Source organism: Osmerus mordax, chromosome 23 (genome assembly GCF_038355195.1).
Source record: "Osmerus mordax isolate fOsmMor3 chromosome 23, fOsmMor3.pri, whole genome shotgun sequence".
Classification (NCBI taxonomy): domain Eukaryota; kingdom Metazoa; phylum Chordata; class Actinopteri; order Osmeriformes; family Osmeridae; genus Osmerus; species Osmerus mordax.
The window spans coordinates 4792813-4809833 of record NC_090072.1 but is presented as its reverse complement, the minus strand read 5'-3'; the positions used below and the strand labels follow the sequence as shown (position 1 = coordinate 4809833).

The 17021-nt window shown below is 42.9% G+C and overlaps 1 protein-coding gene across 1 annotated transcript; it reads right to left on the bottom strand.

The window, feature by feature from the left end:
• Positions 1 to 567: 567 nt before the first annotated feature.
• Positions 568 to 13635, bottom strand: kiaa0232 (KIAA0232 ortholog). Its single transcript, XM_067261348.1, has 8 exons — positions 13524 to 13635; positions 10124 to 10719; positions 9544 to 9684; positions 7974 to 8043; positions 7785 to 7869; positions 4230 to 7611; positions 3998 to 4106; positions 568 to 3885 (listed from the first exon to the last, which is right to left on the bottom strand). Exons 2-8 carry the CDS (start codon positions 10358 to 10360, stop codon positions 3869 to 3871), a joined length of 4041 nt encoding a protein of 1346 aa, XP_067117449.1. The 5' UTR covers positions 10361 to 10719; positions 13524 to 13635; the 3' UTR covers positions 568 to 3868.
• Between the last annotated feature and the right edge of the window lie 3386 nt (positions 13636 to 17021).

The following is a 17021-nucleotide window of genomic DNA, read 5'->3' as shown; positions in this document are numbered from 1 at the left end:
GAGCCAAGAAAAGACTACATCATCGATTGGAGATTGGCACTTCTTAAACCCCGAAGGCATTAATAATCGTCTTATTTCATGCTGTGCCCTGAATGTAGTGTACCTTGATGCTAAAAAGCGAAGGTAGTTTTGTGTCTTTAATACGGTGGTTAACTTTGCTTTCAATTTCATCAATTAATGAAAACATTCTATGGACATAAAGTTTGACAACTCATGTTTTAATGAATAAACAGAAGCAGTTATTAATGCCAATTACTTTAGGACTAAATTTAACCTAACTCTAAACTTTTAGGCCTGTAGCTGCAGGAAAAAACACTGTGAGCAAACATTTTATGAGGTAGACTACTGCACCAAATTGTTGTTGGCCTAAAAATTTTGTGAAGTAATTATTGTAGTTTTATTATAGTATAGTGAGCCAATAGCTCACTATACTATGACCGTGCCCTCTATGAATTTCTGTTGGAGACATTGACGTAGACCCAGGTAGATCAGTTAATCTCAAGATCCTAAAAAGGGAATATTATTTCAAAACAGTGTACAAATAAATGAAATCAGACTGATTCAGAGGCAAATATATTTGGTTTATTTCTTTATTAGATGTTAAGAAACTCCACAATGAAACAAAATAATTTACTCAGGGTGTACATTAGAACAATACAACCACTTGAGACAAATGGGGTTGAAAGGATTAGGGGATCCGCCAAGATGGGGTGGGGGGGGGGGGGGAGGGGGGTGTTGTCAAGGGAAAGAACACGAGGAAAACTCAATTTCAGTGCTGGATATGTTCTCCAGACCCTGGAGCAATCAAAACTCAAATTAGTTTAACCTCATCAATGTAGTTTGTCTAATGCACACTCCCTCTCTAATCTTGCATTTTCTTGATAAATGTTCCATGTTTTTTTCCGTTTTTTTTTTCAACCATACCAAACCAAGAAAATGCAAACATGTGATGCCTTCTTTGATTTTTTACTACCATATACTGTAATTGCTATTATGACTGCCTCACACATACACCAATGCACACAGACACGCACACAAAAATTAAATATATCTGCTTAACCCCTCACCTGTAGTAATTAAACCTGTAAAAATCTAAAACCTTTTTTTTTCTTTATTTCGAAGAGGTGTGCTTTTTTCCATGCTGCTCAATTTGAAAGCCACTCCAGGATGGTCAAGTTTCTATTAGCTTTCCCTCCCTCAAAAAATAACTTCCATGCAAAAATGTTGACCACTCCCCATATACACCTGTTGAATGTTTGAAGTTTACATGCACTGAGATATTGCATATGACTTGAGGGATAGTCATCCCTCCCATTGCTTATGCAATGTCTTGGTTTGCTCCAAAGCTCTCTAAATTAAGTGCTATACAGTTCACTCTGAAGTTTAGGATTAATAAACTCCTGTTGTACATTTAGCTCAACATATCAAATAATGGTGTTACTGTTTGAATCTAGCACTGCCACAGTCTATGTATTCCTTCTATTGATCTTCGAAAAAAATATTTAGTAAAGAATTCCTGAGTGACTGACAACTGTCAAATCAAAATATATCATAAGAATGCCTGACGTTTAAGTAGTCTTTTTCAGGTAATGTCATTCAAACATAACAGGTGACATTTGCAGAGAAAGTGTGTACAAAAAAAAACAAACAAAAAAACTTGGGGCAGACACTTCAGACCATTTAAGAAACAGGTGATCCCCTTGCCTACATTAGAAGGATGGGGGGACGGGGGACGGACGACATTTCAATTACTGTGCTCACAATGGAGGCACCATGACCTTTGACAGCGCATTTCAATAAGTATGTACACAATGTTGGAGAACGTGTGTACTGTTCATTGAACGCATCACAATGAAAGCGGTGGGATGGGAACATTTATCTGTGCTTCATCTCAAAAGGTGGCGGACAAACCCTGCAATTGCCCCTGGAACTTTAGTAGCAACATTTTAAATGGGGATGAGCAGTAACAAAAATACAGACTAGGATTTGAAGACATGAGCAATTCACAGAGATACTAAAATGCATTTAGTTTACAGGTGAGTTAACTTAGGATTTAATAGTCATTGCACAGACCACAAACAAACTTCCAATTCAACCATAGGGCTTATGATGAAACTGAAATATTGTGAAAAGTGAACATTGGGGAACAAAAACACGTGCATTGTTGTGCACACATTTCTTCTATGGTGATAAAGGCTAAGCACGGTGTAACTTTGAACCAGTGTTTATACAATTTCAATGCAGATGCACACAAACAAATGAAACATTTATGGATATTTCAAAAGGTTATACCATATACCCAAAAAGAAACTAGCGTAAAACACACCTCAGAAAGAAAGTATTTGTACCTTGGTGTAATTATGTTGGCTCTATTTTGGTTTTACCACTTTTTCCTTGAATACGTTTTACGTTACTATAATATTTGCAAAAAAGCAGTGTCTATTGAGAAATCTTAAATCAGATTTTTTTTTCTTTTATTGTATTAAAGATCTTGCTTCCCTTAAGGATTACACAACGATATGCATGGCACCCATGTGTTTTTCTTTAACTCCTCCCCGGTTATAGAATCTTACAAGCTTTTGTGTAATGCAGTTCAATTGTATTTTAGGCCAGTAAACTGTTAATTATTTTAAAATAAAAACCAAGCCACATTTAGCGAGAACCCTCAGCAGTCACACCATTTTTTTTTCTTTTATCTTTTCACATTTTTCTCAAAAGATATCAATGGATCCTTACACGCTTCTCTGACACTAAACAAAACTATTAGGATCTACATTTCACTGCCACAATATCAAACTGCAACAGAAATGTTAACATATTCATAGCACCAATTGTTTGTACTACGAATTTAACCAAAATATTTTAATTAAATTGCACCCCCATGGTGTCTCTGCAGAAATAGCTATAATTATCTTTTGTTAAGGGAATTTATCCCAGAAAACCGAACTCAAAACTTCCTTTTTTCATTCTTTTCTCCATATTGTATTTTTTTTCTTCTTATTAAATAACTTTTGTCATTCCACAAACTCTCCTCTTTAGAATTTTTTTGCCTTACAAACCATTCTGTCTACTAATAGGTTCTGAAAAACTATCACCATTCAAAATCAAACTTATTTTAGAGCAACTGTTCACACTGTTGGGGAAAATTAAATTTGACAGATTTTAGATGAAAGCAACACACGTTCTTTCCCTCTCCTTCACATTCAGAAAGGCCTTCATAAAATGCAGCTCCACATCCATTCATACACTGACTTTCTGAATGATACGGATGGAGAAAGAAGATATACGAGCTGTGCTCTCATACTATGTTATGAACAGTGGCATCACAGTTAGGTCATTGAGATTGTAGCAGTTGATCTAGAAAGAGGAGTGCGAGTATTAGGACGGACAAGCATGCGCCATCATTTGGACACCACCATCTACCAGTATCCTAGTTCAAAAGCAAAATCGGTTGGAGAAAAAGAACAAAATGTTGAGGGCTAAACAGAACTGACTAATGCCTAACTGTGACTAATGAAGATTAATGTCAGGAAAATAAAACTAAGACAAATCTAAAATGCACGTCTTTAGATATCAGGTAACGGTATCAGTTAAAGACGTGCAGAACATGTTTTTTGTGTTTTTCCTATTTTCGCTCACTTTTTTGGTGATGATGAAGTGTTGATTACACACGGTTTGAGTTAGTAAATGAAAATCAGCAGGGTTAAGAAGTGGGTTGTGGTGGGGAGAATCCTCAGACCAGTAGCCTATGGGTGTCCCGGGTCTGAGTCCTCCCCCCCCGCCCAGCATTTGCTGGGACAGGAGCTGTCAAATGAGGAGAGACGATGTCCTCTCAATGACAAGCTTCCTCCATGCTGAGCTGGAGTTTTCAGATGTTGCTGCTCCCTGCGGTAACAAGGAAATCTTGGTAAGCAAAATTCCACCAGATAGTGCTCAATGTGTGAAAAAAAACACACACAAAAAACTAGTACTACAGCATGTCAGCAAAGTATCTCACCTGTACACTGAGATCCAGGGAAAAGGGAGGAACATAGCGTGTTCTGCCACCAGACCTCATCTTGCTGGCTGCCAGTTGCTCCCTGTCCGCTAGCACTTAACAGAGGGAACTACGTAGGAGAAAAGTTGTTATTGTACGTGTGTGTGTGTGTGTAAAGGAGGCCGGAACGCAATCTGATTGAACACACAACTACAATGAATATCATTATTACATTAACCTTGAAAAGACTTACCTCCTGCAATTCTTCTACGACGTTGTAGGTTATCCCATATTTGGGAATCTGGGCTGCTGCTGCACAAATGCAGGCATCCTTTTCTCTGCAAGGTTCCTCCTTCTGGATTTTATTGGCTGGGACGTCCATCCGTCCGCTTGCCGTTGATGCTGCTGCAGCCATTTTACAGTCTAAACAAATCTCTTGCTCAGAAATTGGGAGGAGGGTGCTGGAGCCCTCCTGTGAATCCAGAGAGGTCTGGGCACTCTTCTCCATGCCAGACTTCTTTAATCTGGGTAAGAATTTACCAGATTCCAGTTCTGACTTCCCATAGTAGGGACCCTCGCGTTCTGCATCCTCCTCCAGAGGCTTAAGGTCGGCCTGAGGATCGTCAAAGACGTCCACTGGTGCCAGGACGGGAAGACTCAGCTCCTCTTTCTCAGACTCTGCCTCCGACTCGCTTCCTCCACCGGGAGACAGCTCGGAGGCAGATATGGGTCGGAAGTGGGTCCTGGGGGAGATGCGGATGGCCCTGTACTGAGTCCGGTTGATTCCATAGATCCGTGGATGGAAGGCTTCGTTCTCAGAGTCTGAGCACAGGATAGATTTGGGTTTGTATCCTGGGCTAAACGAAGCCATGTCCTCAGGCTCAAAAGAGCACTCGACATGGAGGACTTGAGAGAACGGATTGTTCAGATCGAAGGACGTGAATGGGTAGTCTGGTCCTGGCTCCTTTCCGTGGAAACTTCCGCAGGATCCCAGTAAATCTTCATGGAAGATTAAAGAAAATCCCTTATTCAATCCGTCCCCACATCCTTTCATGGCTTGGTCACTCTGCCCAAAGGAGACCAGGGGCCTCCAGAGTGGCTTGTGGCCAGGAGCAAAGCAGCTGCCAGTGTTCATAAACACATCTGTGCCAGCAATGGTGACCACGTCCGAACCGGAAGCTGAGGCGGCTGCAGCAGCACACTGGAGCAGACTGCCCCGTGTGTCACTTGGTGGCACCACGGCCCAGTCCCTATCGCCACCGAGTGTCTTTAACTCACCGTAAACCCCTCCGAGGATGAACGACGTGTTGTCCTTCTCTGGGTTTACGTCCCAGGGCTTGGACGGAGTCATGTAATCCCCGGCGGCATCTACCTTGGAGAGCTCGTTTTTGGCCAGGCTCTGCTCCTCCTTGCCCTCCCACAGGTGGTACTCGGAGCGCTGCACTGCCTTTTTTTGAGGTCCCTGAATTGGTCCTCCCTTTGCTTGCACCTCTAGACAGCTGCAGAGGTAGCCAGTCGCCTCCTCTGGGAACAGGCCCTCCCCCTTCTTCTCACTTACTAGCGATAGTGCAGGATCGCCTTCCCCGATAGCAGTCCAAATGTCCTTTATAATCCCTGAGCTGTAGTTGTCACTTTGTTGGTTTGTGTCATCCGAAAACATGCCAGTGTTGTACTGTTTGCTCTCATCCTGTTCTAATGCTATGCCGCATATGGACTCCAATTTAGATTTCTTTGTCAAAGTTGGATTTGATCCCGTGCTAACTTTGGCCTCCTCACACGGGCGACTGGTATCCTCATGTAAAAAGTCCAGAAGTTCTTCCTCTAGGTATGTACCAGAGATTGGAGGGATTAGACTATTAATCTCTTCATTGCCAATTTGAGCGGACTCCTCTATTTGAACATTTATTTGCTCATTGTCTGAACGTGTCTCTTCCGAGTGCGACCATGGACTGCAGGTTCGCGTCGAAAGGTTCGAACAATGTTCAGTTTCATCAAAGGCACTATTTTTGGTCCATATTAGCAAACGAGACTGTTTGTTACAATGTGGATCTAGACAGCTACTTGAATCGGTGTTGTTTTCGTGACCAACGGTAAGTGAGTCGCAGGGATAAGGAAGAGTGGGGCTATCATACTGCAGCTCAAACAGAGAGAAGCAAGAAGAGCTCAGACCAGGTGCTTCACTGGTGGCTTCTGGGAGATAGGGTTCCTCCAAGTTTACAGGCAGCGTGCACAAGGTAAAAGACACACTGTCCAACATGGAGGACAGCTGAACAGGAGAGTCTCCTGCAAAGCTTTCTCCATCTATATCTTCCGAACTAGAGGACGAATAACATCCCCAGACTTGAGCCATGTTTTCCAGATCCTGCATGAAGAATCCATCCGCTCCCAAAGCTTCATTCGAGTCCACCCTTATTGCACTTTCCCCTTGCAGCTCAAGGCCATCTAACACTAAACAACATTCTGCCTCAAAGTCTCTTTGCTCTTTGCTCTTCTGTCGAATCATGCTCAAGATCCGACTCTCATGTACCGAGTCTGAGGCACTAGGATCCAATATGGATTGATAAAAATCAACTTCATAGAAGTGAGTAAATTCGGACAGATGCTCGTCATCTAAATCTCTACTATCCTCAGGCGGAGGGCAGCTTGAGGTCCCATTATGTTCGGCAGCCTCCTCATCTGCTTCTCCTGGACCTTCCACAAAGTGGCCGTCCACAAAGGTGCCCGCTGCTAGGTAAGCCCTCTGGAAGCTTGCGTTGGCAATGCAGATCCCTTGCATCCTCTCAGATAGACTGTCCATGTCGGTGGACATGGATAAGCCACCTGGAGAGTCAAGATTGCTCCGGTACTTTGTTTCCAGTTTGCTTTTTCGGCTACTGAATGGTACAAAATACTCGGTGATGGGCTCTGTGTACCATAGGGGTTCCTCCATGTATTCCTTTTTGTTTTGGGCTTCTGCTCCAAGCTCTCTTGCTTCCCCCCAGCCTGGATCTTTACATATCTCTTTCAGCGGCCTCTTCCCCTTTTTGTAAAGCTGTGGTTGCCTTGTTGGACCTCCAGTGGCACTGCTGCTACTCCCTCCGGCATTCCTCCGCTCCTCTTTGTCGATGGCCTTCAGAGCTAGCTTCACCTGTCCACTGTTGCGGCCTCTCTTACACTTGCCCGGCTCCTTGGACTTGTGACGGATCCTGACCGCCTTGCTGTTGGATGTTTTGGAGTCGCCTTGGTTGCCGCTGGAACTTGAGCCCGCCTCGCTGGAGCCAGATGACCAAGACCGAGGGCGGAACTTGCCCTCTGACCTGTGCCTCGTCTGCCTCTTGCCATGGACGGCACCTCTGTCCTCTGCTGTTGTGGCGCCATGGTATCGGTTCTCTTTCTCTTTTTTGCTGCGTCGCTGCTGAAGTCTCTCACTGGTTGCGGTGGTGATAGTGGTGGCGCAGCATGCTTCAGAGTTTCTTTCCTTGACAGCCTCACCCTCACTGTTGCAGTCCTTTGGAGAGGAGGTATCCGTGCTGGTCTGTGGGGCCGCAGAGGATGATGAACTGGAGTAAGCACAGGCTTTAGCCTTGTTCCACACCGTCATGATCTCTTGGAGACAAACAGATTTCTCTGACAAAGGAGGAAAGGCTTCATAATACCTGAAAACAATAATATATATAAAACAGTGCTTAAATAAAAATGTAAAACAATTCTAGGCCCATCATAAATTTCAATAGCGTCATACAGTATTAAAGTTGATGTCAACAGCAAATGATTATGCCTGCTGGGAGATAAAAAGAATGTGCCAACAAATCAATGTTAAGGAACTTACATTTCCACCTGGTCCTTTGAAGAAGGGGACTCCGCCCGCTCGGGAGATTGAGATCCATCGGATTTCTTGCTGATCTGTTTCTCTTCTACAATGACACAAACATTTTTAGACAATAGCAGAAACATTCACAATTGTATTTCCTATATTAACACAAACTAGAAACATTAAAAGTATAGTTAAATTATAAACCTTTCTGTTTGTTTTTGATGTCCTTGAGTTTGGAGCAAAGCTCCTCAACCAGGCTCTCAATTCCAGAGTTCTGTGGAGAAGAAAAATGATTTAAATAAATGTAATACCCAATGCCTATTTCTGTTATCACTATAAGACTATATATGTATTTAAAATAAGAGCAACTGGACATTAATGATCAATGTAATCATTGTATGTTTTCATTACTAATAAATGATGGTTGGACAAATGATAGAATCCTATAATTTATTGTTTTGAACATGTTTTTAAACCCCAACTATGACCCCATTGTTTAACTGACTGGAGGGTATTAACATAAAGCTGGCAGAAGTTTACCAGCTGACTGTCAGAGCTTGGGCATGTTGTACCAGGACTGTGTTAAATTTAGCTATGAGGGGAAAATGTATGACCAAGCATGGCCCATAGCAAAATCCCATTCAGCCATAACACTAACATAAGTGACTTAAATTTAGATATTGAGACATCTTACTCATATCATGCTAAACACAAATTAAGTAATCCATTACTTGTAAACAAGGTTCACCCCTATCCCATCTATTTAAAGACAGCCACGTCAAAATATTTGACAGAGCAATGCGCACTAGCGGAAAAGCAACTATTTTCAAAGGACAGCCCACCAAAACAATTCCAACCACCCATTTACCAGAATCATAAAAGTAATACACGCCCCACTGTCAAACACGAACTAGCATTCCTTACCATGCTGCCCGGTTAAATCGAAAAAGTTTCTCCTCTGACCCAGTGTTTCCTCTTGCATCATTGTGCTAATACCGGTCAGCTGACGGCCGACACGGTCTGCTCAGTGCTGCAATCCCGTGCAGCGTGTGCTGGTTAAAAAATAGACTGCAGAGTGCAGTCCCCAGAGATCAGCTCTCGCTCCTCCTCTGCCTCGCAGACCCTTCCCCCTACACACCCTCCAGCGCTCCCCTCTCTCAACACTACTATGGACTCACTTCCCCTGACACTGCTGCCAACTGCTCAGGAGAATGTCAGCAAAATCACATTCATGTTTCCCCGGAAAAGGGCACAGAATATAATGAAGTCTTCAGGAGCACACTGCAAGGGCACTTGCCTGCAAGGTCATCCATTATTTATTGTTTAAATTTCCAATTCCTCACCGCTGACCTTAATTTAACCTTGCTATTAAAACAGGTCCAACCCTGGACAGCACCAAAGTTTAAGTGACCAGTGCAAAGAGGGCAGATTACTTTTAAATGGTATGGTCATTGGGATTTCTCCCCTTAACCAATAGTCTACACTCCACCTTCTCGTGATTATTTTCTTTTTCTCCCATGTTTGACTTTGATATTCCTTCAATAATCTTCTCATTTGATTAATTAGCCCACTAACATTTTGGTGTTCAACTAAAACAGTTATTCGATATCCAGCATAGGCAAATACATCTCTTTGCATGCATCAGATCAAATAAATGACAACCATGGAACAGTAGCGCAGAATAAACTACTACACCCCCCCCCCACACACACACACACACTGACACGCACACATTAACCAATTTGTCGAAACACTAGGGTGGAGCAACACTTACTTCATCAGATGCAGAACGCAGGCATTGCACAGCTGCTTGCTTCTTGATCTCCTCCAGACTCAGGTCTGTACCTCCTTTCTTCTTACTCTTGCCCCATTTCTTCCCAGCTCCCTTCTCCCAGCCCAAGAAGATGTCATTCTCCTGTAATACACAGTCAGTCAAGAAGATGCCATTCTCCTGTAATACACAGTCAGTCAAGAAGATGTCATTCTCCGGTAATACACAGTCAGTCAAAAAGAAAACTTAGCCGTTTGAACAAGAAAAAAAGTCCAGTTTTAACCTTCGCAATGTGGGGGGTCTGAGACAGCCCGGCGGTTAAAAGAAAATGCTTCACTTTGTTTTTGTATGCGATAAAGTTGGCACAATACGACGGTGGGTCACAATGACTGATGGGTCAGAATGACCCGAAGATAACACAAGAGTTATGACACATTATGCCACATTATGGCATGCGTGGCAATTTTCTTCAATTCGAATTCAGATCTATAACATTCCTTGGCCCTCGGCTAGGGCACAGTTGTTTAATACGTTTAACCAATCTGTGAACTAGGTGCGCGTGTGTGCTGTTGCTGTAACCCACCTGGTCCTGCAGGTCGTAGTCGTAACTGTCGTGCAGGAGCAGGCTGAGGACGTAGCGGGTGTAGATCATGGCATCGATCCCGCACTTCTCCAGCTCCTGGCCCAGCCAGCTCTGCACTGGGCCCAGCGACTGGAGCAGGGACATCTCTGAGGCAGGCAGGGGGCCCACTGGGGGGAGGGGACGCGAGAAGATTTCAGGAGGAGCAGGACCGTCCGACTCGGCGCTCACTGGACGCATGGGACTGCTTAGGTGTTGGCCATTCTGAGATGGAGCGGCATTGTGACTGGTGGATGTGGAGGTGGGGGGTGGGGTGGAGAAGGGAGGGTGAAGGGGTGAGGACAGGGCAATGCCTATCTGGGTGGGAGGGGGTTCACTCCAGCAGGGTGCACTGAAGGGGATCTACATGGGGAGGCATGTGGGAGTTTTTTTTCCAATATTTTTTTTTTTTTTATTGCTTAGAGCAAAAGGAGATCTTCACTCGTCGGGCATGGCTTGAACTGATGAAAGCTATCAGCTATTTAGCAAAACACAGGACGTGCTTGCGTCTCAGGCAAAGGGGGTCATTGTGGGGATATAGCTTACTCCACCGGCACAACCTGAAAGAAAAGAAACAAACTTGTGACACTTTGGCAAAAACAATTCAAGTTAGCATGGTAATGCATTCTGAAATAACAAGAGTATGCATAAAAAACCCTGTTGAACCTCATGTAAAGAACTTCAGCCAGTGGGTGAATTAGGAACCCATTTATTAATTGAATCAAATTCAATTTGCATTCACGTTGTCAAAATGTTGACTAGGAATGTTAATAACTAAGAATTAAACAAAACCTTTCAAAAATATTTTATTAACATCATCTGGTGTACACCTTGTACATGATGTCTGATTACGACAGTCCTCTTTCTCAGACAACATCCCAGTTCCCCACCATGTCCCCTAGGATGGTTTGTAATGGTTGTTGATAGTGCTGGTCTCAGACATCAGTTCGTTAATGGGTTCCTCTGAGAGCTGGTGCTTCTTTTACAACGCAGATGGCAAACCTTGGGAATCCCAGGAGCCAAACCAAACTCTATTTTATGGACATCCTATGGTATAAACTTCAGGTACTAAGTTTAACCAATTCACATGTGCACAGTCGTAAACGTTTACAATGTGATTGCCCAATAATTGTTTTTTAAGTGTGCACTGGATACAATTGGGGATGAACTCAAGATGCCTTGTTTCAAACATCTAAGCACCAGTAAAATCTAATTAATGTATGCAATTACTAGTATAGGGCCTATGCCTTGTGGATACTTTATGAATTCCTCTTGGCCATGCCTTGCATGAGTTGGGGTTTCTGGGCGAGTCATCAAATCAGATTATTATGGAGGGTGAGGTCTACAAGTTCCACCTAATTGCTACAAATCAAATGTTTGGCGACACTTGATTTGTCAAGAAATTGGCAATTTGATGGGTGAATCTTACTGTATCGCATAAGTACCGACTTAATACGTCTCTTTAATGTATCGGATCGTTGGCAATGCATCGAGATGTGAATCGTATTGGTCTGATCTGACAGGAGTTTAAATATCCCACCCAGAGGTTAAAGTTTAAAAGTACAAATAAGGCATTGACAACGTCAAGCAAACTCTCTAACTGATGTGTGAACAATATGTAAAACATGCCAGCTATGCATATGAAAGTATGTCAACTGAGGCGTTGCATAGGAGTGAAGCTGTGGAACAGGTCTTTTAATGACTGACTTGATATCAATTACGGTGCTATAAGCACTGACCCATTCTTTACTAGGGGTTTTACTTACAAATGTCAAGTTCAGTGTGGACTGTCTGTGTTAGTGTACTTGGGTTTATAAAATACTGTTAAGGAGTTTGCATTAAAGATGTGAATGAAAACCGACAAAGCCACACTGACTGGTTTGCAACAAACTCCTGAAAGGCAATCCTACCGCTGTCAAACACATATGCTTCTTGTGCCACTGGGCTACTGGATTAGGGAAATAACTTGGAGAGCAAATGGAGGCCGCACCGATTTGATTGGGCGGCCTTCTTGTCACTCACTACCAAAGGCATTTTGTGGGCTACCCGTTTTAGACATTAAAAGGACACGATTAAGGGCTTTACATGTTTGTCACAATTAGCAGTCCAACCACAACCAAATATGAGTTAAAACAAAGTTTCATCATCTGTCAACGCAATACCATCATGGTTTTAGTGTGTGATTGGCCGAAGAAGAAACGCATATAAGTTTATATATAACGTTGGCTAGGCTAACTACCGCTTTCTGTGACTGCAAGCAAGATTAGCTGCTTTCATCAAAAGATAATGACCAGCGATATTACTAATATCAACTTAAACCTGTATCAGTCCAATTAGTATCCCCATTGTTAGCTAACTTTATGCATTAACGCTACATGTATATTCGTTGACATGGCCAGGAGAAGAATAATGTAGCTAACGTTAGCTACAATATCTACGCCAACAACGCTAGTTACTGTATTAGGTAGCTAGCAAGCTGAATACCACGTAAACATAATTTATTCTAAAATGCCAAACGATGGTTAAACAGCTTGCTCGCTGGATCCAACCGGATTCGCGATGTTTGATTCCCAAACCAGTTGGCAAGATAGTTAGCTCCAGCTCTAGCGTAGCTGACCGACGGCAATATTACTGCTGCACTTACTGCTGGCTGGCATCGGCCGACCTTTCACGGGAGGAGTGACGACAACTAGCAAGCCCTCAACTCACATCCCAATCCGAATTAGATGTATTGCGTTCAAAAGACAAAATCCTACGCGGTTATATTTCTGATTATTCAGATGTCTATCGGCTTGAATATTTATTGATGACTTTAGCTGTACCGGTGTCAACCTGACGCAGTAGTAGCGCGTGTGGGCAGCTGACCGTTGCCTAGCTGGCTACAGAACACCGTTCCCATAACATAAGTAGCTACAGTAGCTAGTTATGCTAACGCCATTACTACGAAGTGGTAGTAACGTCGCAAGCCGTTCTTCGTGTAGCAACATTAGCTAGCTAGCTAGAACAGACGAACCGGACGGAACGATTCTTAGACTTAGACATTGGTAAAATGAACAAATGGTTTAAACAACCCATGAAAATGCGACAAAGTGCACTGCTTAACATCAAAAGTAGGAGACACTATAGCACTTTAGCCTAGCTATCTAGCTAGCCAGCTAGGCTAGTTGTTGTGAACCTAACTAAGCCGGGAGGCGGAGCGGCTGACTCTGACCTAACCAGACACCCAAGACGTTTTCTCTTAAAAAAATGTGCGCCACATATTTTTTTTAATTGGGGGGGAAGTAATGTTACTCGAAACAGAATAACCCTGAGATGACACGGTATCATAATTCAAATAAAACAAAAAAGGACGTTGTTTCCTTACCTGCCGTTACTTAAAGTAGAGGAGAAGAGAGCAGGGGGGAGCGGTTACTTCTCTCCCGCTGCTGTTCCGAGCTCGAGCTCCGGAATCCGCTGCAGTAGCATCACGAATCATGGACGCCGAGTGGCGTCGCACGACAGCTCTCTTTTCAATGCCGATGTTTCGATAACATTACAATGAATCCGACGACATTCCGGCTCTAGCATGAAATTCCTGTCTGTACAATCAATGGGCCTTTTTGATCCAACATGTCGTGCTCAAGGGGGCAGTTTCAAATTGAAAACAGTTCTTTGCGCCTCCCTTTTTGTCGTCTCTAGGCAACAAGGCAAACCTCTACTGTCCTACTACCAGTAGATTTATTCCTCCGCTCACGATTGCATCAGAGGGAAAATAGTATAGTTCTTTTTAGTTTGGGTTGTTGACTAATCGCATCACATTTCTGAGCGTATTTGTTTTTTTGTTTTTTTTAAATCTCATGTTCACTCCCTACGTACGTATTTATCCAAAATATTGTAGTTGGTTTACTATTGCATTCCGTTAGACCTGACAAATGACTTACAATCGGTTAGTAATTAAAATGTATGTGTAACAAATGTAAAAATGTCACCACGTTATTAATTTTTAATGATTGTTATTACATTTGTGTCCATCTCCTGTGCCCCCCCCCCCCCCCCCTCTTTCTCTCTCTCGCTCTCTCTCTTTCTCTCTCCCTCCATCCCAACAGGATACCGTCCTGTTGGCATGCTGTTGGCATGTTCATCTGGCATGCTTCATCTGTTATTTTCACCCCAGGGTCACCACATTTGGGAATGGCGTGAAATCCTGGAGTTATTGTCCAACAGGTTAGACTGTAATTGATTGCGCTCTCATGAACACAAAATAAAAAAACGATTAAAACAAGTGAAAGACTAGTAAAGTGCAGCTTCTGAGCCTCAGTGAAATATAGACCATATAGCTGAGCAGATATTGATCATTCGGAATGTCATTGAGGGTAATTGAAAAGGAAGTTGTGGGTTTTCTGCACCAGTGAGCAAAATCTTTCTCTTTATTTATTTTCCCTCCTGCTCTCTGTCTCTCTCTCCATCTCTCTCTCACTTTATTTAGCCTTGCATTTTAGGGGCTGAAGTAGCACTTTAGAGCTAAGTAGGCATTAAGGGAGGTTTTAAAGGACCCCTGTTATTTTGTTTGCCAAATAGTATAGCCTGTGGTGCCTTCTCAGCAGGAGCAGCACCAGTGAAAGATGTCACAAAGCAACGTCTTCCTTCTACGACCTTGCCTTGTCGCTGCATCTAATACGCTCCAATGTCATGCAAACGCTGTAGAATATCTGTGTGATTTTGTCAGTACCACTGAGACAAATTTGCAAAGGGAACTGTGAGGTGGTTGTTTTCTCAAATCTCTTTGAGAGGTGGGGGGTTGTTGATTACTCTTGAATCCTTAGCTTTAAAAGCTCTATTTTAGTATGCTCTGGAGGTACAACTATTCTGCCCTTACAATACTGTAGTTAAATTATACATGTGAGTAATGTCACTCGAAGCTGAAGTCAAGCAAGAAATATTGTTTGTGACTATGAAAAACATTCATTCACAATTCATTGCCTGCAGTTCAATAAATTATGCCATGGAGAGGCAAGCTCCAAGTGGTTAAAGCCACTTGTTTGTGTGACACACTTAAAGGACACTAATCCTTCTATGATATTCAAATGTATGTCATGTGTGGACTAATCAGAGGCCCAGTCATTGATCCATGACCGGATTAGACCAATGACAGTGTGACTGGGACGGTTCTATGCAGTCTCCGGAGATCAGATTTCCCAACCCCCAGCCGATTGATATACTGTAATTACTTGTTTTTATTTATGGGGTCAAAGTAGTACAGGTACACATCCCCCACCCCACTTCCCATTTCTCTCTGCAAGTGTGTGCATATGCATGTTTGCTGGATCCTAATATCCTCCTGAAGTAAAGCACATATGTCTGTGGCAAGCTTTCGGCTAAGACCTACCCTCTTTGATTTCGTATTGTTGTGCAATGGGTTGCGCAACACACCCATTACCTGGCATCTGGCCTGTATTTTAAATGTTGCCTCGGCAGTGAGGGGAAAACAAGGAGAAAAAAGGGAAAAGAAAAGGAGGAATGCTGTTCAGGATGTGATAACAACATGTATCGTCAGATGATTCACTCTGCCACATTCCTCAAATTGTTGTCTCTGCCACTTGTCATGCTACGTCTATAGCAACACACACAAACAGACACACACATACACTGGGGACGAAGTGAAACCAGAAGTCTTTCCTGAGGAACTTCCATCGTGTGTTCTAGGGCACTCTGCTCAGTCTTTCATGATGTGATCCTCACATGAGCCTGCTATATAGAGATCCATCAAACTCCCCTGTGTCTTGAACCTGGTTGCTCCCATATAGGTAATGGGTTAATTAATTGGAGACGCAGTGGAGGGTATGTCATCTATAGGTCATTGAGTGTGCTCTATTTGATGAGTGAGGTCATCAAGTATGAGCCCCAGCCATTGGGTAAACTGAAATGCAGACATGTTTTTTATTCACTTGTCACCTTTGCACGTGATTTACTGAGCCTGTGGTTGACAGCTTAATCTGAAAAGAAAGGTCCCTTGTGACAGTTTTTAATACCTACACAATCAACACTGTCCCTAAAAATCCCTTTCATGGTTTAGTTGATATGGTTATTCTGCAAGGGTTGATCTTGCACAAATTGCGTATGAACTCTGTTTGCAGATCTTAGCCAAGGTACCAAGGTTAAATACATATTTGTGTATTTTAAAGTATTGTCACATTTGAAGCAAGACAGGTTCAATTACTCAACCTTTATGTATTTCAAATATCAGAAATTTTGAGCATATTCAACCTGAATTAGTAATGGACTCTTACTTTATGTCCTTTCCAATGTTGGTGTCTAGAAAATTGCTCAGCATGTACAGAAAGAAGAATCCAGACCTTGGAAAGCTGTGTGACCCTGCTCCTCACCCCCTGAGACCCCAAATATATCGCCTAGTCTCATTAGAAGTTGCCTCTTTGGTTTGTCATAGTGACGTTAATGAATGAATTTTAGCCGTTACGAAGCAAGGTGCTTTTGACAAGCCGTTCATGTCAAATGTCGTTGACATGACATAATGATGACGGCCTCGGATCGAATTGGACTGCCCTTTAGATCCGAGTCCTACCTTGAAAATAGAACGCAGAGGTTCCCAGACGACAGAGGAAGACTCGTAAAATTGGCTTGTCTAAGTTTAGATATGTCGGGGTGGAAGGAGAGAAGAGGGTGAGTTATCATCATGGAGATGGAAATCTGTCTGGGTGTGTAGAGGTTTTCTGAGGACTGGCTGAGGCAATAAAACGTAAAGGACAAAGTCCTCTGTCATACTGTACGAGTGTGTCTGTGTGTTTGTGTGTGTTCCTGTGTATACGTGCGTGTGAGCGCATGTATGTCTGCGCACGCTTGTGCGTTTGAGTATGTCACACAGCGT